Source organism: Oncorhynchus clarkii, chromosome 6 (genome assembly GCF_045791955.1).
Source record: "Oncorhynchus clarkii lewisi isolate Uvic-CL-2024 chromosome 6, UVic_Ocla_1.0, whole genome shotgun sequence".
Lineage (NCBI taxonomy): Eukaryota > Metazoa > Chordata > Actinopteri > Salmoniformes > Salmonidae > Oncorhynchus > Oncorhynchus clarkii.
This window is the reverse complement of record NC_092152.1, coordinates 34,194,008-34,215,962: the sequence shown is the minus strand read 5'-3', so window position 1 is coordinate 34,215,962 and position 21,955 is coordinate 34,194,008. Positions and strand designations below refer to the sequence as shown.

The window sequence follows — 21,955 nt, the reverse complement described above, 5'->3', positions numbered from 1 at the left end:
GGCAGTGTGGAGTGCGATTGAGATTGTGTCGTCTGTGGATCTGTTGGGGCAGTATGCAAAATGAAGTGGGTCTAGGGTATCCAGGATTATGGCGTTGATGTGAGCCATGACCATCCTTTCAAAGCACTTCAATGCTACCGACGTGAGTGCTACGGGGCTGTAATCATTTAGGCAGGTTACCTTCGCTTCCTTGTGCACAGGGACTCTTGTCAGGGAGAGGTTGAAAATGTCAGTGAAGACACTTGCCAGTTCGTCCGTGCATGCTTTGAGTACACATCCTGGTAATCCGTCTGGCCCACGGCTTTGTGAATGCTGACCTGTTTAAAGGTCTTGCTCACATCGTCTACCGAGAGCATTATCACACAGTCGTCCAGGAACAGCTGGTGCTTTCATGCATGCTTCAGTGTAGCTTGCCTCGAAGCAAGCATAAAAGGCATTTAGCTTGTCTGGGAGGCTTGCGTCCCAGGGCAGCTCGCGGCTGGGTTTCCCTTTGTAGTCCGTAATAGTTTGAAAGCCCTGCCACATTCGACGAGTGTCAGAGCCGGTATAATAGGATTCAATCTTAATCCTGTATTGAATCTTTCCCTGTTTGATGGTTCAACTGAGGGCGTAGAGGGATTTCTTATAAGTGTCTGGGTTAGTGTCCCGCTCCTTGAAACCAGTTGCTCTAGCCTTTAGCTCGATGTGGATGTTGCCTGTAGTCCATGGCTTCTAGTTGGGATATGTACGTATGGTCACTGTGGGGACGACGCCGTCAATGCACTTATTGATGAAGCCGATAACTGAGGTGGTATACTCCTCAATGCCATTGGATGAATCCCGGAACACATTCCAGTCTGTGCTAGCAAAACTGTCCTGTACCGTAGCATCCGCGTCACCTGACCACTTCTATATTGAGCGAGTCACTGGTTCTTCCTGCTTATTTTTTGCTTGTAAGCAGAAATCAGGAGAATAGAATTATGGTCCGATTTGACAAATGTAGGGCGAGGGAGAGCTTTGTATGCGTCTCTGTATGTGGAGTAAAGGTGAACCAGAGTTTTTTTTTTCTCTGGTTGCACAGGTGACATGCTGGTAGAAATTAGGTAAAACGGATTGCCTGCATTAAAGTCCCTGGCCACTAGAAGCACTGCTTCTGGATGAGCACTTTCTTGTTTGCTTACGGCCTTATACAGCTGGTTGAGTGCGGTCTTAGTGCCATCATCGGTTTGTGGTGGTAAATGGATGGCTACGAATTATACAGATGAGAACTCTTGGTAGATAGTATGGTCTACAGCTTATCATAAGGTACTCTACTTCAGGCGAGCAATAATTGAGACTTCTTTAAAATTAGATATAGCGCACCAAAATATCTTTGTCCAGTTCGAGGTGAGTAATCACTGTTCTGTGTGTTCCAAATGTCACTTGACTGGTCCCAAATGGCACCCTATTCCCTATATAGGGCACTACTTTGACTTTTGGTCCCTAATAAAAAGTAGTCCACTATGTAGTAAATAGGGTGCCATTGGAAAGCACAGTGTTATAGGAGACATGATTTCATGAAGACTAGTCACACATTTAGCCATGTGAGTGGTACTGTAGTACCATGACAGTATATGTTTTGTATAAGAAGGATCACAGAAAACAAGAATAAAGAACTTGCATTTATAAAAGTAATCTATTCAATTCTATAGACAATCCACAAAAAAATTTGCAACTTTAGTTAGATTGATAGTTTACAAACCTAATTCACCATCTTTGGCTGTTTACACAGGCAGTCTAATTTGGATCCTTTGACCAATCAGATTAGAGCTTTTGCCAATAATTGGAAAAAATATCATAATTGAGCTTCCTGTGTAAACAAAGCCTTTCAAACATGGATTAGATCTGATTTATAGTAGACTAGATTAATGACACTTGGGTCCAAAGAGAGCTTAATCAAGATTGAAGAGAGAGCTGTCCAATAGGCTGGCTGTTTCATAGGTTAGAATTCAGACCACATTGTTGCGTATGACCCCGACCTGGTCTATTTGACATTCCACCACATCTCCTTTCTGAAACACAGAGGAACACTTCATTACACCTTTCACAAGACAAGGCCACAACAGGCAACGCTTGTAACTCTTGTGCCCTATTTGATCTTTTCAGATATATGGGAAGTGCCTAGCCCTATAAGAGCTTGGGGTGGATGTGGAGTTCATTACTACTATATGTAACAATATGGATTCATTCCAGGCTAACTACATTACAGACATATGTCAGATCTTAAAATGCTTGGATAGGTGTTTAACATATCAGCTAACCAAATCATATGATTTAGCAATCAGTCGTAGTGGCACACAACCATTGATTGATTCATTACCACATCTGCAAAGTAGTTAGCCTGGTACACAACAAATGTCTTTATATAAGTGTGTGATGCTGACCTTGAGGAAGACAGGTGGGTTCCTGAACACACCCACACCTGGAGGAGTCCCCGTCAGAAACACGTCACCTGGAGACAACGTCACAAACCTAACACAGGAGAAAACACACACACAAATCTTTGTTATCATAGAGCAACTGTAGACTACTCCATAGCTGTCACAAATATTGGTTTTGTGATGACATTGTAACTCAGTTGTCATAACTGTTAGTGACTGTGTTATGTATACCTTGTGATAGAGGGCTCAAGTAAAGTATTACCATCACAAGAACTATGAACACATTGTGTGTGTGTCACTCACTGTGAGACCCAGGCCACCACTTGCTCAGTCTTAAAGATCAGCTGGTCAGTGTTGCTGTTCTGGACTGCAACTCCATTTACCAGACAGCGGATACCCAGGTTATGGGGGTCTGACGACAAACAGAGATACATGTTAGCAACCACTCTGCCAAAGTAAGCAAATTATATGTATACATTTTATCTTGTGTTTCTGCCTCTCTCACCCGTCACAGCGGAGGTGGTCACTAAGGCGGGGCCGAGAGGACAAAAGCTGTCAAAGGTTTTTCCCAGCAGCCACTGGTTCCCGTTGCGTTTCATCTGCCAATCACGTGCGCTGACATCGTTGGCAACGGTGAAACCTGCCACGTAAGACATAGCATCCTCTTCCTTGGAGAAAGAGTTGGGGGGGGGGGGGGGAGTGAGCTCATCTGTGGGACATGAAACCCCTGTGTCTGTCAAGTTCTATTCAGACTCACCTTAATGTGTTTCCCCTTTCGTCCAATCACAAAGGCTAGCTCCACCTCCCAGTCCACCTCCTTCAATCAGGGATAACCAGGAATAATCCATCAATTAAGTTATTGAATGCAGAAACTGTGTAACACCCAGGCTACAGTGCCTCTGTACATTATAATTGTATCAGGAACGGATCTAGGATCATGCAAATCTACTGATTCTCAATCTTCTCCTCTGAGCCTGACAGGGGTCGTGTTCTCCTGCTCAGAAGTTGCGTACAACGTCATCGACTGTGCCGTCAGGCACCAGATTGCTATAACATATTATGTGGTTAGCTGATACGTAAAATACCTATCCAGGTGTTGTAAGATCTGGCATGCTTCAGCAACGCCTGGGCAGAGGAACACACCCATTGACTAAAGCTGCTCTCACCTGGCTCTCGTCAGGCAGTGTGATGTCATCAAAGGGCCCAGTAATGGCGCTGGGGAACTTGCTGAAGATGATTGGCTCTTTAGGGATAGGGGCGTTCTGCTCAAGGCAGTGGTCCCGGTAGTTCATCCCCACACACACAACTTTCTCTGGGGCTAGAACTGGGGACAGCAGCCTCACCTCCGCAAAGGGAACCACACACTGAGCAGGACTAACCTCCAGTGCCCTGAGTGAAAGAGGATAGTATGTGCTCTGGGTGGAAAGGATGGCTACGGACAAGCAACAAGACAGTGTGTGTGTTGTGCATGTGTTACCTCTGTGCACACTGCATGCCCTTCGCTCCCATCTCCAGCAGCTCTCTCATTGTCATGGGCATCGAAGGGTCAAAGGCCTTAAGGTCAACGACCCCTAGCCCCTCCCCCCGATCAACGCCGACTCTAACCCCTCCCTCATCGCCTTGGCGGCAGAACTGCACCAATCGCATCGCAGCGCCACACACTCCCCGCCTACCGGGGATAGCAGACAGCCTATCAGACAAGCTCCTCGAGACGAGAGAGAAGGAGTGAAGAGGAAGTCTCATCTAATGAGAACAGAGAGCAGAAAAAATACTGAGAGAGAAAAGCAAAGACAACGAGTAAATGTACAAAAAGGAAAGAAAGTGAAGGGGTGAATTTAATAGTTTTAGAACACAGGGTGGGCTGAGAATTGTCCAATCCCAATTAAGGAAGTATTGAACCATTTCTGTAGATAACCTCAAAGTGCAGTAGCCTATATACTGTCTTATGATGCAGTAAAGTGACCCATGAGTTCAGAGCTCTAGCGTAGCTAGTTGCACTTTGACATATCAGGAACCCGAATATGGACTGAGCAAAGTCATTTCCAAAAGAAAGATAAACCCTTGCGGGTTTCTTCAAACTCTTAGTTGCAATGTAAATTATTGTAATGAAACAGCAGGGAGCAGGTCTCGAAGCCTCGACTTTCGAGCCCGAGGTCCGGCGCGCTGTCGACTGTGCAGCAAAAGCATGCTCGTGCAGCACGGACGATTTCCGCGATTATAAACCCAGGGTCGTTACATTATTTTATTAGTGATAACCTTATCACCCTGACCGCAAACTCTACTCCTGTAGATAACATACATTTACAGTATCTTTACAATCAAGACAATATAAAGTCGCACAGTATTCAGTTAAAACCGTCCTACCTGATCACCAGTGATTACTGACTCCGCAAATGCAAAATAACCACAAGCCAACAACAATGTTGCACAACCAAATCTGCAAATATATTAAAGTCAATCAAGAGTCGCTAATTTTACTGATATCATATGGTCAGTCAGGTGAAAAGTCTAATAAACCGTCTCATTCTTGCACTTTGGACCAATGATCAGGCACTCCCCTTGCTGGCTTGTCTACTGAACAGACAACATGCACAGGATTGGACTTCCTGGTTCGGTATTTGTAGTTCAGTTTGTTGGATACTGTCACTCAATGCTCTCAGTTATATATAATCGGAAGTGTAGATACTTCTCTAGTATGTACATAATATATATAACACTTCCAATTGATATTATATTTGGATACTTTTTTATGTGTAGATAACCTGCACATTTCCGCGTAGTAATCAGTATGTAAAAATTACAACTCCCAGGACTACATTGAAAGGACGTTGATAAATCACGTGATTGACCGAGGAAGCTTGGTTGTGTCAGCTGACGGCTTAGCTTGCTGTCTTTTTCCCTCAAGACGTCGGAATGCCAGCAATGTGTACCCAGTAAGCCCATTTATTCATACATTTAGCCGTTCCGTGCAAATTTTCCGTCAGAATATGTACTTCATGAAATGCATGTGTGCAGGATCTGTTGTTATTGCGTATTAATTAATGAATGAGCAATGGAATTTATTGAGACGTGGTTTTCCTAAACATGATTGAGTGCACACAGTGCCTTCAGAAAGTATTCACACCCCTTGACTTTTTCCTAATTTTGTTGTGTTACAGCCTGAATTCTACATTGATTAAATTTAGATTTTGTGTCACAGGCCCACGCACAAAATAGCCCATCATGATAACGTGGAATGGTTTTAGATTTTTTTTTGTTATGGCAAGCCTAAATAAGTGCAGGAGTAAACATTTACTTAAGTTGAATGGACTAACTTTGTGTGCAATAATGGTGTTTAACATGATTTTTGAATGACTACCCCATCTCTATACCCCACACATACAATTAATTATCTGTAAGGGTCCTCAGTCAAGCAGTGCTTTTCAAGCACAGATTCAACCACAAAGACTATGGAGGTTTTCCAATGCCTTGTAAAGAAGGGCAACATTGGTAGATGTGTATAAATAAATAAAGCAGACATTGAATATCCCTTTGAGCATGGTGAAATTATTCATTACACTTTTGATGGTGTGTCAATACACCCAGTCACTACAAAGATACAGGCGCCCTTCCTAACTCTGTTGCCAAAGACGAAGGAAACCACTCAGGGATTTCACCATGAGACCAATGGTGACTTTAAAACAGTTCTAGTTTAATGGCTGTGATAGGAGAGAACTGAGGATGGATAAACATTGAAATTACTCCACAATACTAAGGTAAATGACAGCTTGAAAAGAAAGAAGCCTGTACAGAATACAAATATTCCAAAACATGCATCCTTTTTGCAATGTGGCAAAGAAATTTACTTTATGTCCTGAATACAAAGTATTATGATTGGTGCAAACAACGCATCACTGAGTACCACTCTTCATATTTTCAAGCATGGTGATGGTTGCATCATGTTATTGGTATGCTTGTCATCAGCAAGGACTAGGGAGGTTTTTGGAGGATAAAAATAAACAGAATAGAGGTAAGCACAGGCAAAATCCTAGAGGAAAACCTAGTTCATGACATTGAAGATGACATTGAATGTCCCTGACTGGCCTAGTTAGTTGACTTAAATCGTCTTTAAAATCTATGGCAAGATTTGAAAATGTCTGTCTAGCGATGATCAACAACCAACTTGACAGAGCTTGGAAGAATTATTGTATGATCCAGGTGTGCAAAGCTCTTAGACTCACAGCTGCTAAAGGTGATTCTAACATGTATTGACTCAGAGGTTTGAATACTTATGTAAATTAGAGTTTGTATTTAATTTTCAATAAATTGCTAATATTTTTTGAAAGCATGTGTTCACTTTGTCATTATGGGGTATTGTGTGAAGATTGGTGAGAGAGAAAATCTATTTAATCCATTTTGAATTCAGACTGTAAAACATAATGTGGAATAAGTAAAGGGGTATGAATGCTTTCTGAAGGCACTGTATTTAAATCCCCATGATCTATCTGCAAGGAGTGGACTGTCCATTGTCTTTGCAGACAGCTACTTAGCCAGATAGTTGCAATTTTTCCTCCCAAGTACCAGCAAACTAGCTTTCTATTAAAGCCCCATTGTCCTATCTAATCTTCCAATTTGTACTTTCTGTTGCTAGGTCATGTGCCTACTCTATTTTATTAAGCACTTAATTTAAACTTTATTTTTTATTTTTAGATGGCCGTGGGGTGTTTTGGGATTTTGAGTTCCTCCTGTGTGCATTTGTGACTTCTTGTTACTTCCCTCAAAACAGTATCTCAAATTGAAATGTTCCCCATATGACGTCATTACATATTATTCTCGTTCCAAATGCATGAATCTACACACATGACAGGAAAGGAAGGGTGAGAGAAAGGGAACAATGTCCTTTTTAGAATACTGCATTTCATTCAAAGCATGGTTTGTGCAATGGAAAGATGAGTACTAAGTCAGGCTTATATAGTCTGCAACTCTCATTGTCCTTTGTATCTCTCTAGAACCCAAGGGGGTATACCCAGTTTACAGCCGGTCCCCCCTTTGGGTTCTCAGCTGATGGTAAGGATCACAGCTGGCTCCATGTGAACTACAATCCCCACGCTCTGTTTAATCCTGGCGCTCTGTCTAAACACAAATAAGCTTAACTTGCGATACGGTTTTGGGAAACCTTCCGAACTTAACTTTCATATAAGCGAGAAAGAATCTTTAGAATACAAAATATACACTTACTGTGCGCATTTTAGCAAAGTTTCACCCTGATGTTTTTACACACAGCCTCTACTACGACACATCCTCTCACCTTGCGCTCGCATTTCCATTGGACCATTCCATTCCACATTTCCAGTGTTTCTCTAAGTACAGCTAGGTGCAATTTTCCTTAACTGCGTACAGTAAGTGGATCTTTTGTATTTGAAAAAGTATTTCTTCCTTATGAGAGTTAAGTTCCAAACGTTTCCAAAACTGTAACGGGTGCCAGGCATATTTCCATTTAGACAGAGCATTTGGGAAGCGTTGGGGAATTTGCCTCAAGCGGCAAACAGCTTTGTGAATAGACGGTATACCGTTTAACCTGATCAGCTATTGAATGGGCTAGGTCCTCTGTAGCTCAGTTGGTAGAGCATGGCACTTGCATTGCCAGGATAATGGGTTTAATTGCCAGGACCACTCATGCTTAAAGTGTATGCACGCATGGCTATAAGTCTCTTTGGATAAAAGCGTCTGCTAAATGGCATATATTAAATCCCAGGGTGCATCTCAATGGTCTAAAGGTATGTCCTTTCCTCATCTCCTTTCTTTCTGCATTTGTACTGATGTTAATAGACTGGACAGGTGAATGCAAAAGAGCTGCTTTAGACTAATGAGATGTCAAAGTGTGCACAAGTCCTGCAGATTATCTGGAGACCAAAGGTTTCTCCGAAGCCAGACTTTGACCCAATGTCACTGATATCACCAACCCTGCAGCAGAGAATACCAGACAGGAATTTAAAGCAATTTTTTATCACAATTTTCTGAGTTGGTAACCAGTGCTGTCTGTTTGTGCTATAATTGTAGCCAACTCCTTGGTCACCCATTGTCATGCCAAACAATGTTTGGCTTAACAATGACAGCAATGGAGTTAGTTGGCAAGAGCACAAACAAATCTGGGACCAGGCTACTGAGTTGGACCTTCAAGACCAGTACTATTGAGCTGTATTGAACGTGCGTTTCTCTCTATAGCGTCCAGCCCATCGAGTGGACCACTGACTGTAAGAACCAGAAGTGAGTATTGAGGAACTGCTGATCAGGTCACATGTCGTGTGGGGGTGGGGTTAAACCAGGAGAATTCTCTCTCCTAGGGACAGTCAAATGCTATTTTAAGCTTAGGTTTTGGGTTAGTGGTTAAGGTTGGGATTAGGGAAAATAGGATTTGGATATTTCATTTTATTTTGCCACAAGGGTGGAAGAACAAAATGTGTGTGCTCTGTGTGTGTTTTCTCCTAGTTATGATGGCGTAGTCTTGGTGACCCAGAGTTATGACACGCTGCCCAAGGAGCTGGAATGTCTGAAAGCACCTCTGCAGGACTACAGCTCTGTGAGTCACGCGCACACACCCACACCAACAACATAGATAGATGAATATACTCCTCCTACTTTCTCTTCTCCTCTCTCATTTCTCCTCAAGGTGGACTGTGGTCTGGGAGATAAGGTGGTGGTGTTGATGGTTCCGGGGTTGCCTGGTAAACGCTTGGTGTTTGCGTCCACCGGGCCCGTTAACCGGGACTACGATGACGTCCGACGCTTCAGCGACGCAGCCGTTAATGGCATCAAGAGGTACAAGTCAACACCAAATACACACACACACAAAATGTACCAAGAGGTTACTATATATCTGTATTCCTGTCCTGTGTGTATCTCTTCCATTCATTTCCATGTACTGTGGGTATTTCTTCAGGGCCATGAAAGCAGGCATGCAGCGCCCCCTGCTGGTCTGTCCTCGTCACAGCAGCTATGACAGGAGCACCATGGTTGCTGCCCTAGGGGCCCTGCACGCCCTCTACATGGTGAGAACACTGAATCGATACCTGAACACTGACGATTTCTCCCATTGTTTTATTGTGCAATGTTTCGAGCTGAAGGCACTCCTATGCCCCCCCCCACCACCACACAGGTGGAGCTCGATTGTCTTTTGCTCCAAATGTGGTGCTGACATTCATCCTTTATCCACAATCTCTCTATTTCCCCTCTCTCACTCTCTTCCCCCTCTCTCACTCTCTTCCAGCCTCTGGAGGTGAGGGAGGTGTCTGTGAAGCCCAGCCAGTATAAAGTGTGTGTTCTAGGGTTGTGGGTGGACCAGGAGGCCCAGGGGAAGGAGTTAGTGGACCTGGTCTCTGCTCTGGAGAGTGGACGGTGAGTTGCGCACACCCATAAGAGATCTCTCTTATGGGGAGACATTTTTATATGTTAAATGTGATCATGCTGAACAGATTTTCCTCAAGGGCCCATTAGGTCTGTTGGGATAGATTTTCCTCCATCTTGGAATTAAACATTTCCGCCACATCCTACGATGTCGCACTTCCTCATCTGCGGTGAAAGGTGACGGCACTAGCCGGTGCGGTGTCAGACCACGTAGAGCGGTGTCAGACCATGAGACATCGGTTGTTTTGCTTTAGGACGGCCACAGGCCTCACAAGATTCATCTGAAGGTCGCCCGGTATATATATATTTTTAAATGTATGGAAGCATATATGGAGACTGTTTAGTGCCAAAAATAAAGGGTTACATACATTGGGGGGGGGGGGGGGGGGAGGAGACTATCTGTTGTTCCATGTAGTGAATGTGTTATTACATGGGCTAATAGCAGTAGGGCCAAAAAAAAAGATATATATATATATATATGTTTTTGCATAGTTTTGGTCTTGACGATGGCCTCTCAACTTAAGGGTAATGAAGGAAAAAGGAAACCGCACACTGCTCTTGATAGTATCACTGATATTTAATAAGCTTACGTATCGGCCTCACGGCCCTCGTCAGAGCTTTTGTGAATTATTTTTGAAATTAGCACCCTTATGTAGACCTAGCACCACCCACATCCGTTCTACACATCGAAAGGGGTTGGAGGCAAAGGAAAAACAAAGTGCTACCAAATATACCAATATGCATTTCATAAATATTACAGAACTGTATAAATATCAAATCAAATTTTATTTGTCACATACACATGGTTAGCAGATGTTAATGTGAGTGTAGCGAAATGCTTGTGCTTCTAGTTCCGACAATGCAGTAATAACCAACGAGTAATCTAACCTAACAATTCCACAACTACTACCTTATACACACAAGTGTAAAGGGATAAAGAATATGTACATAAAGATATATGAATGAGTGATGGTACAGAACGGCATAGGCGAGATGCAGTAGATGGTATCGAGTACAGGATATACATACAGTGGGACAAAAGTATTTAGTCAGCCACCAATTGTGCAAGTTCTCCCACTTAAAAAGATGAGAGAGACCTGTAATTCATCATAGGTACACTTCAACTATGACAGACAAAATGAGAAAAAAAATCCAGAAAATCACATTGTAGGATTGTTAATGAATTTATTTGCAAATGATGGTGGAAAATAAGTATTTGGTCAATAACAAAAGTTTATCTCAATACTTTGTTATATACCCTTTGTTGGCAATGACAGAGGTCAAACGTTTTCTGTAAGTCTACCCAAGGTTTTCACACACTGTTGCTGGTATTTATTGCCCATTCCTCCATGCAGATCTCCTCTAGAGCAGTGATGTTTTAGGGCTGTTGCTGGGCAACACGGACTTTCAACTCCCTCCAAATATTTTCTATGGGGTTGAGATCTGGAGACTGGCTAGGCCACTCCAGGACCTTGAAATGCTTCTTACGAAGCCACTCCTTCGTTGCCCGGGCGGTGTGTTTGGGATCATTGTCATGCTGAAAGACCCAGCCATGTTTCATCTTCAATGCCCTTGCTGATGGAAGGAGGTTTTCACTCAAAATCTCACGATACATGGCCCCATTCATTCTTTCCTTTACACGGATCAGTCGTCCTGGTCCCTTTGCAGAAAAACAGCCCCAAAGCATGATGTTTCCACCCCCATGCGTCACAGTAGGTATGGTGTTCTTTGGATGCAACTCAGCATTCTTTGTCCTCCAAACACGACGAGTTGAGTTTTTACCAAAAAGTAATATTTTGGTTTCATCTGACCATATGACATTCTCCCAATCTTCTTCTGGATCATCCAAATGCTCTCTAGCAAACTTCAGACGGGCCTGAACATGTACTTGCTTAAGCAGGGGGACACGTCTGGCACTGCAGGATTTGAGTCTTGTATGTCTTCTATTTCCTAATAATTGCTCCCACAGTTGATTTCTTCAAACCAAGCTGCTTACCTATTGCAGATTCAGTCTTCCCAGCCTGGTGAAGGTCTACAATTTTGTTTCTGGTGTCCTTTGACAGCTCTTTGGTCTTGGCCATAGTGGAGTTTGGAGTGTGACTGTTTGAGGTTGTGGACAGGTGTCTTTTATACTGATAACAAGTTCAAACAGGTGCCATTAATACTTATTTTCCACCATAATTTGCAAATAAATTAATAAAAAATCCTACAATGTGATTTTTCTGGATTTTTTTCCCTCATTTTGTCTGTCATAGTTGAAGTGTACCTATGATGAACATTACAGGCCTCTCTCATCTTTTTAAGTGGGAAAACTTGCACAATTGGTGGCTGACTAAATTATTTTTTGCCCCACTGTATGAGATTAGTAATGTCGGGTATGTAAACATTATATTAAGTGGCATTGTTTAAAGTGGCTAGTGATACATTTTTTACATCAATTTCCATTATTAAAGTGGCTGGAGTTGAGTCCGTATGTTGGTAGCAGCCACTCAATGTTAGTGGTGGCCGTTTAACAGTCTGATGGCCTTGAGATAGAAGCTGTTTTTCAGTCTCTCAGTCCCTGCTTTGATGCACCTGTACTGACCTCGCCTTCTGGATGATAACAGGGTGAACAGGCAGTGGCTCGGGTGGTTGTTGTCCTTCATGATCTTTATGGCCTTCCTGTGACATCGGGTGGTGTAGGTGTCCTGGAGGGCAGGTAGTTTGCCCCCGGTGATGCGTTGTGCAGACCTCACTACCCTCTGGAGAGCCTTACGGTTGTGGGCGGAGCAGTTGCCGTACCAGGCGGTGATACAGCCCGACAGGATGCTCTCGATTGTACATCTGTAGAAGTTTGTGAGTGCTTTTGGTGACAAGCTGAATTTCTTCAGCCTCCTGAGGTTGAAGAGGCGCTGCTGCGCCTTCTTCACGATGCTGTCTGTGTGGGTGGACCAATTCAGTTTGTCCGTGATGTGTACGCTGAGGAACTTAACTTACTAGGGGGGTGCTCCCTCTGCTGTTTCCTGAAGTCCACAATCATCTCTTTTGTTTTGTTGACGTTGAGTGTGAGGTTATTTTCCTGACACCACACTCCAAGGGCCCTCACCTCCTCCCTGTAGGCCGTCTCGTCGTTGTTGGTAATCAAGCCTACCACTGTAGTGTCATCCACAAACTTGATGATTGAGTTGGAGGCGTGCATGGCCACACAGTCGTGGGTGAACAGGGAGTACATGAGAGGGCACAGAACGCACCCTTGTGGGGCCCCAGTGTTGAGGATCAGCGGGGTGGAGATGTTGTTACCTACCCTCACCACCTGGGGGGTGGCCCGTCAGGAAGTCCAGTACCCAGTTGCACAGGGCGGGGTCGAGACCCAGGGGGTCTCGAGCTAGATGACGAGTTTGGAGGGTACTATGGTGTTAAATGCTGAGCTGTAGTCGATGAACAGCATTCTCACATAGGTATTCCTCTTGTCCAGATGGGTTAGGGCAGTGTGGTTGCCATTGCGTCGTCTGTGGACCTATTGGGGCGGTAAGCAAATTGGAATGGGTCTAGGGTGTCAGGTAGGGTGGAGGTGATATGGTCCTTGACTAGTCTCTCAAAGCACTTCATGATGACGGAAGTGAGTGCTACGGGGGGGGGGGGGTAGTCGTTTAGCTCAGTTACCTATTAAACACGTCTGTAAAACCACAATGAGGACATAGCAAGTTTTCATTAATCATTGGGTACATCGTACAAAAACATCAGAGTAATCTTAAATAGGCACATAATTCATGTTCAAATTCACAACATAACATGCATAGGCATTTCATCATTAAGTCCTTTAGGAAATGATGTCTGATGGATGAAAATCCAAAAACATTCTCTTTTACTCAGAGTATTATTAATATCACCTCCCCTGTCTGATATCTTAACTTTCTCTATGCCACAAAATCTAAAAGTAGAAATGTCATGCTTTAGATCATTAAAATGTACTGCGACTGGATAATCCCTGTCGTTTCTCCTGATTGAACTTTTACGTTCACTAATTCTCTGTTTGAGAGTGCGGGAGGTTTTAACGACATAGCAGAGCCCACATGGACATTTAATAATGTAAATAACATGGGTGATGGAACACGTAATAATGTCATTTATTTCAAACCGTTTTCCTGTGTGTGGGTGGCAGAAATATTCACACTTCATCATATTGTTGCACTGTGCGCATCCTCTGCATTTATAGCTACCATTTGGTAGAGAGCGTAAAAGGGCCTGGCTGGTTTTCTTTTGTGGCTGGCAGTTGGCATGAACCAATTTATCGCGTAAATTGCGACCTCCTATACACAATAAGTGGTGGATTTTTAAAATCAGCCGGCAAAGCTGGGTCCGATGATGAAATATGCCAGTGTTGAGCAGGTCTTTTTTGTAACAGTTCGTCTCGTGTTTTTCCCCATGCCAAATTAAGAGCTTCATCCACACATTGTGGCGAATATCCTCTTCTTAGAAACCTAGTGCCCATCTCCGCTGCTTTTTCTAGATGATCCTCTGTGGAGTGGCATACAAGGCGCAGTCGGAAAAATTGGCTTCTTGGAAGTCCTCTTTTTATTGGCTCAGGATGGAAGCTGTCCCCCTGCAATAGAGTATTTCTGTCTGTTTTTTTTCTATACAGAGTTGTAAACAGGGTTCCATTTGATTTTTCAATCCACATATCGAGATAATGAACACGTTGAGTGTCACATTCAATAGTGAATTTGAGATTGGGGTCATTGAGTAGTGCCATAAAATCTGACGGCTCTTTTTCAGTTCCTTCCCATATGCAAAAAAATGTAGTCAATATAACGATACCACTTCAGGACTTTATTTAAAAATAGATTTTCGTTTTCATTATTAATCAACAAAACTTTCTTCAAAAAGACCCACATGAAGGTTAGCATAACTCAGAGCGAAGGTGGAGCCCATCAATGTTCCATTCGTTTGGAGGTAGTATTCATCATCAAACCTAAAATAGTTGTGCGTCAAAACATATTCAGCCAGCTCTAGAATGAAGCTTGTTGGTGGATATTCATTAGTATCCCTGTCTCCCAAATAGTGTGCTAGTGCTGCCAGCACTAGCACACATGATTTGGAAAGGCACGCACCTGATTTGGAAAGGCACGCACCTGTCTATATAAGGTCCCACAATTGACAGTGCATGTCAGAGTGAAAACCAAGCCATGAGGTCAAAGAAATTGTCTGTAGAGCTCTGAGACAGGATTTTGGCAAGGCACAGATCTGGGGAAGGATACCTAGACTCTTCCTAGAGCTGGCCACCTGGCTTAACTGAGCAATTGGGAGAGAAGGGCCTTGGTATGGGAGGTGACCAAGAACCCGATGGTCACTGATAGAGCTCCAGAGTTCCTCTGTGGAGATGGGAGAACCTTCCAGAAGGACAACCATCTCTACAGCACTCCACCAACCAGGCCTTTATGGTAGAGTGACCAGACGGAAGCCACTCCTCACTAAAAGGCATATGACAGCCTGCTTGGAGTTTGCTAAAAGGCAGCTAAAGGACTCTGACCATGAAAAAGACCATGCCTGAAAATCGTCCTCTGAAAGGTAGGCTATATCCTATAGGCCTATGCAAAACCTAACAAGTGTCGCTGTCATCATTCTTTCTGCTTCCAGTTCAGTAGCCATACCTACGAGATCAGGTACGCGTGTGGTTCAATTAGAGTAGGCTATAGCCTATGCATGGACGAAGAAGCACAGGGTAGTTGTCTTTCCAAGGAAATGTACTTCTAAATAGGCCTATAATTAGGTTACATTGCCTAGAAATAGGCTTAAATATTGATCACCAATATTTCTCCTTCTGAAAATCTTCCCACTCCTAAAAGGTAGGCTATAAAAATAGCTCAAGAGAAAGTGCAAGTCTCTCCAGCTCTACTTTCTTCAAACTACATCAAGCATATTGGCTGAAATAGGCCAGTAATACAATGTAAGGGCCTTGTGAGAATCTCTGATAATTTAAGTTATTGTTGCGCATTTGATGTTGCCTATAGGGCGCAAAATTGCTGGGATTGTGAGCTGTTTCACATACGCCTAAAATTCGGGCTGCATCACATCCAGGCGGTGATTGGGATTCCCAAAGGGCGGAGCACAATTGGCCAAGCATAGTTCGGGTTTTGCCGGGGTAGGCCGTCATTGTAAATAAGAATTTGTTCTTAACTGACTTGCCCAGTTAAATAAAGGTTACATAAAATAAATAAAAACATTGCGGGACTGCGGTTGGGTTTGGGAACATGGGAGTCAGACAGAAAGCCAGTGAGTGTGGGCGGGAGCAGATGAAGAAAACGGTCTGTGCAGACCTCTACTGTGCACCATGTTTACATATCTGGCATTACTCATCTCATGTGTTTTCTATACTATTCTACGGTACCTCATTCACGTAATAATGCGTACATATATTGCATTAATAATCTCATATGTATATTCTGTTTTTCTATACTCTGAGATTGCTCGTCCATGTGTATATAGTCTTAATTCATTCCTACTTAGATATGTGTATTGGGTATATGTTGTGTAATTTGTTAGATATTACTGCACTGTCGGAGCTACTAGCATTTCGCTACACCCGCAATAAGTTCTGCTAATCACGTGTATGTGACCAATAACATTTGATTTGACAATGAAACCTGTAACGTTAGAGCTGTTTATTACTGTGTCAGTGTTAAAAGTAGGGAATTGACTAGGGTAACTGACCAATCAATAAAAACAAAACACCCATCTCAACGTCAACAGTGAAGAGGAGACTCCAGGATGCTGGCCTTCTAGACAGAGTTACAAAGAAAATGCCATATCTCAGACTGGCCAATAAAAATAAAAGATGAAGATAAGGCACAAGAACAGACACTGGACAGAGGAACTCTGCCTAGAAGGTCAGCATCCCAGAGTCGCCTCTTCACTGTTGACGTTGAGACTGGTGTTTTGCGGGTACTATTTAATGAAGCTGCCATTTGAGGACTTTTGAGATGTCTGTTTCTCAAACGAGACACTCTAATGTACTTCTCCTCTTGCTCAGTTGTGCACCGGGGCCTCCCACTCCTCGTTCTATTCTGGTTAGAGCCAGTTTGCGCTGTTCTGTGAAGGGAGTAGTACACAGTGTTGTACGAGATCTTCAGTTTCTTGGCAATTTCTCACATTGAATATTCTTCATTTCTCAGAACAAGAATAGACGGATGAGTTTCAGAAGAAAATACTTTGTTTCTGGCCATTTTAAGCCTGTAATCGAACCCACAAATGCTGATGCTCCAGATACTCAACTAGTCTAAAGAAGGCCAATCCTTTAATCAGCACAACAGTTTTCAGCTGTGCTAATATAATTGCAAAACGGTTTTCTAATGATTAATTAGCCTTTTTAAAATGATAAACTTCGATTAACTAACACAACATGCCATTGGAACACAGGAGTGATGGATGCTGATAATGGGCTTCTGTACGCCTATGTAGATATACCATAACAAATCTGCCATTTCCAGCTCCAATAGTCATTTACAACATTAACAATGTCTACACTGTATTTCTGATCAATTTGATGTTATTTTAATGGACAAAAATGTGATTTTCTTTCAAAAACAAGGACATTTATAAGTGACCCCAAACTTTTGAATGGTAGTGTGTATATATGATCTTTCTCTCCAGGCTTGCTTGCCGTGACATAGGAGGGTCTGATCCTGAGAGGATGGCTGCTCCTCGTGTAGCTGAGTACGTCCAGGCCCTCTTTAAGGAGAGCCCAGTGCAGGTGAGAGAGAGAGAGGCTTTAATCATACATCCCAAAAAAAAGGGGATGGTATCTCCCAAAAAGACAACAGAAGTATTTTATTCATAGGGCTTTTTTATTGGTTAAAAAACTGTGTTGCTGTCATTGTCAAAGCTCTTAGTTGTGGTCTTTTTGGGAGATGCCATCACCTTTTCTTTATTGGAATATGACTTTACGTAGATGAGCACCCCATGCCATAGAAGCCTTTAGTAGCGCCAGCATATGTCATTTCTACTTCTCTCAAGTACTGGATCTCACTAATGTGTTAATGTGATAATGCTGAGCCGGCCTGTCTCAGGTGGATGTGGTGAGTGATCTGAAGGTGCTGGAGAAGGAGTATCCCTGCCTCGCTGCTGTGAACCGCTGTGCCAATGGTAAGTGTGTGTGTACAGTGCATTCGGAAAGTATTTAGACCCCTTGACTTTTTCCACATTTTGTTTTGTTACAACCTTATTTTAAAATCGATTTAGATTGTTTATTCACCTCAAGCTACACACAATACTCCATAATGACAAAGTAAAAACAGGTTTTTAGAAAGAAAAAACACAGAAATATCTAATTTACATAAGTATTTACACCCTTTACTCAGTACTTTATTGAAGCATCTTTGGCAACGATTACAGCCTCAAGTCTTCTTGGATATGACGCTACAAGCTTGGCACACCTGTATTTGGGGAGTTTCTCCCATTCGTCTCTGCAGATCCTTTCAAGCTCTGTCAGGTTGGACGGCGAGCATCATTGCACAGCTATTTTCAGGTCTCTCCAGAGATGTTCAATCGGGTTCGTCCAGGCTCTGGCTGGGCTACTAAAATACATTCAAAGACTTGTCATGAAGCCAACCCTGCGTTGTCTTGGCTTTGTGCTTATGGTCGTTGCCCTGTTGGAAAGTGAACCTTCGCCCCAGTCTGAGGTCCTGAGTGCTCTGGAGTAGGTTTTCATCAAGGATCTCTTTGTACTTTGCTCTGTTAATCTTTCCCTCAATCCTGACTAGTCTCCCAGTCCCTGCTGCTGAACAACATCCCCACAGCATGACGCTGCCACCACCATGCTTCACCGCAGGGATGGTGCCAGGTTTCCTCCAGACGTGACACTTAGCATTCAGGCCCAAGAGTTCAATCTTGGTTTCATCAGACCAGAGAATCTTGTTTCTCATGGTCTGAGAGTCTTTAGGTGCCTTTTAGCAAACTCCAAGCGGGCTGCCATGTGCTTTTTACTTAAGAGTTCTGTCTGGCCACTCTACCATGAAGGCCTGATTGGTGGAGTGCTGCAGAGATGGTTGTCCTTCTGGAAGGTTCTCCTATCTCCACAGAGGAACTCTGGAGCTCTGTTAGAGCTCCATCGGGTTCTTGGTCACCTCCCTGACCAAGACCCTTCTCCCCGGATTGCTCAGTTTGGCCGTACTCCAGCTCTAGAAAGAGTCTTAGTGTTTCCAAACTTCTTCCATTAAAAAGTATGGCGGCTACTGTGTTCTTGGGGACCTTCCATGCTGCAGAAATGTTTTTGTACCCTTCCCCAGATTTGTGCCTCAACACAGTCCTGTCTCTGAGCTCTACGGACAATTCCTTTGACCTCATGGCTTGGTGTTTGCTCAGACATGCACTGCTTTAACTGTGGGACCTTTCTATAGACAGGTGTGTGCTTTTCCAAATCATGTTCAATGAATTGAATTGACCACAGGTGGACCAAGTTGAAGAAACATCTCAAGGATGATCAATGGCAACAGGATGCACCTGAGCTCAATTTCATGTCTCATAGCAAAGGGTCTGAATACGTATATAAATAAGGTATTTCTGTTTTTTAATAATCCTTTTTAGAACAGGGCTGTAACATAACAAAATGTTGAAAAAGTCTAGGGGCCTAAATACTTTTCGAATGCACTGTGTGTGTGTGTGTGTGTGTGTCTTTTTCATCCATGTGGGTTTGTCTTCTGTAGCTGTGCCTCGTCACCAGGCCAGAGTAATCAAGCTGCAGTACTGTGGAGAAGGACCCATTCAACACACACTGATGCTGGTCGGCAAGGTGAGCAGGAGAGAGAGGAGGAGGAGGGGGGGGGGAATTATGAATTGATAATGGAGTGGGGTGTTCCTATCATGTCATGACCATGTTTTTCTGTGTGTAACATGCATGCATTTTATGCGTGTGTGTCTCTCTCTCTCTTTCTCTCAGGGCATCACCTATGACACCGGTGGAGCTGACATCAAGGCTGGTGGCATCATGGCTGGCATGCACAGAGATAAGTGTGGTGCTGCTGCCGTGGCTGGGTTCTTCCAGGTAAATAACTAATACTTTGTTACCCCTCAGTGATCACTAGTGGACTCATAGTCCCTGACATAGTCTGTTACTCCTGCTAACATGTAGCTGTGTCCTGTCAGGTCCTGGCCAAACTCAAGCCCAAGCATCTGAAGGTGGTGGGTGGCATGGCGATGGTGAGGAACAGCGTGGGCTCAGGTCAGTGGGATGTCGTGGGGTGGGGGTTTCACCCATAGAAATAGAATCTAGAATATAAAAATCTAACAGATTATATTTCAATGGTTTCACCTACTGAGTAGTTGGCCTCTTCCTGCTCTCTTGTAAATATGTGTGTGTGATATGTTCGGTCTCTCTGACAGAATGAGGGTTTAAGGACTGTGTGCTGTGTTTCTCTCTCTCTGTTCTGTCAGACTGCTACGTAGCTGATGAGTTGGTGGTGTCCCGTGCGGGTCGCAGGGTTCGCGTAGGGAACACAGATGCTGAGGGACGCATGGTGATGGTCGACCTGCTTTGTGAGATGAAGGAGAAGGTAAAGGATACACAACTCTATTCCACGTCCTCCCCCACTCTCCCTGTTCCTCCTGTCTTTCACCTTAATCTTATGTCTTCCTCTACAGGCGGTGCGTGAGGTATCTCCTCAGCTGTTTACCATTGCCACTCTGACAGGACATGCCATCAGAGCCATGGGACCCAACTACTCTGTGAGTACTGGACCTTACACACACACAGTATCTGTACTGTACCATACACAAGCTCTTTATATAATAGCACACTGGCCATGGTGAGAATGATTGCTAATAATGTAAAGTTATTGATTTAAACTCTTTCGGTTATAGATCATCATGGACAACGGAGCTGCCCATCGCTCTGGCAATGCCCGTCAGTGGCAGAAAGGTGAGACGCTCGACACACACTATTCAAACAAATCAGCAAACCAGGGTTTACAGGTCGGAACATGGGTTTTCTGGTATGAACACAGTGTATGTAACCTGTTAGTCCTTTATCTTTCACTCTCTGTAGCAGGGGAGGTTCTGGGTGATCTGTTTGAGGTGTCCAGTATCAGGCGTGAGGACTATGACTTCCATAAGGGGAAGTCCGAGTATGAGGAGATTCTGCAAAGCAACAACCTACCATCCTCTGCTACCCCCCGCGGACATCAAACCCCCGCTGCCTTCCTCATCATGGCCTCTGGGCTGGACAAGGTACACACACACACTCCACAGCCCTGTTCATAACCCTGAATCTAACCTAATCGCTTTTTTTTTGTGTTTGTCTTGTTTCCCTCCATCAGCACGGCGTGGACTCTGGCACTCCTCTGCCTTACTCTCACATCGACATCGCTGGCTCTAGCGGCCCCTTCCCTGGTGTTCCCACCGGCGCTCCAATCCTCGCCATGGCTACCAACTACATCCTACCCAGTGCCTATCAACCCAACGACGCCCTGCCCAGAGCCTAGCAATTTGATGATAGAAATAGAATGTGTCGAATGGACCCTATTTTCCATCTCATGAGAAATGTCACATAGAGCAGTCCTGATAGTGCCAGTTCAATTGATGTTTCACAAAGTATTCATGAACACAGATATCCATCAATGCGATCAAGATCTGTTGTTCTATAGATTTTATTTCTAAGCTACTGCACTATCATTCAACCTCAAATGTCAATTTTTTTTACCCCTATTTCTAACATGGGTCACTGTATTGAATACACTCTCAATTACCAAACATGCTTTGTTGTTCATGCAGCCATTTTGTGAGTTGCAGGTCATGTGGTTGTGTGCCAGACAATATCAAGTACAATATCAAGCATAATACATTATGTTTTTGTTTATTTCAATCAATGTTAGCTGTTGCTAGTTCCAGGTATTGCGGAATGGTTATGTAGGTAGGCCTACTAGGTCAGCAATCATATGGTTGTAAGTCTTTATATTCATTACGGATCCCCATTAGCTGCTGGGCAGCAGCTACTCTTCCTGGGGTCCAACAACATTAAGTCAGTTTTATACAATTAAAATATTACATTTGATAACACTTCACAACACATTGTATGCCCTAAGGTCACCACTCTACTACCACACAGGAGTGCAACTTTCACTGGGAACACTTTCACCCCCCACATTCTGAAATTTCATTTTTTTCCCTCCCCAGTTTTATCATTAGATAAAGCAGCTGGGTAG

At 43.6% G+C, this 21,955-nt stretch overlaps 2 protein-coding genes across 3 annotated transcripts; one reads left to right on the top strand and one right to left on the bottom strand.

Moving 5' to 3' along the window:
• Positions 1-1,627: 1,627 nt before the first annotated feature.
• On the bottom strand, positions 1,628-4,998 carry LOC139411050 (fumarylacetoacetate hydrolase domain containing 2A). 2 transcript variants are annotated; one of them, XM_071156845.1, is made up of 8 exons: positions 4,764-4,998; positions 3,877-4,142; positions 3,566-3,788; positions 3,157-3,216; positions 2,905-3,067; positions 2,703-2,811; positions 2,403-2,490; positions 1,628-2,030 (listed from the first exon to the last, which is right to left on the bottom strand). In XM_071156845.1, exons 2-8 carry the CDS (start codon positions 4,140-4,142, stop codon positions 1,968-1,970), a joined length of 972 nt encoding a protein of 323 aa, XP_071012946.1. In that variant the 5' UTR covers positions 4,764-4,998; the 3' UTR covers positions 1,628-1,967. The 2 variants fall into 2 exon arrangements, with proteins under 2 accessions (XP_071012946.1, XP_071012945.1); XM_071156844.1 differs by having other exon boundaries at positions 3,877-4,068; positions 4,764-4,979.
• A 231-nt stretch (positions 4,999-5,229) lies between these two features.
• LOC139411049 (putative aminopeptidase W07G4.4) lies at positions 5,230-21,507 on the top strand. The gene is made up of 16 exons (XM_071156843.1): positions 5,230-5,332; positions 8,604-8,645; positions 8,868-8,958; positions 9,049-9,197; positions 9,319-9,427; positions 9,646-9,773; positions 17,412-17,511; positions 17,828-17,903; positions 19,463-19,548; positions 19,696-19,800; positions 19,902-19,977; positions 20,190-20,308; positions 20,397-20,480; positions 20,616-20,673; positions 20,800-20,981; positions 21,071-21,507. Exons 1-16 carry the CDS (start codon positions 5,313-5,315, stop codon positions 21,233-21,235), a joined length of 1,590 nt encoding a protein of 529 aa, XP_071012944.1. The 5' UTR covers positions 5,230-5,312; the 3' UTR covers positions 21,236-21,507.
• The last annotated feature ends 448 nt before the right edge of the window (positions 21,508-21,955 follow it).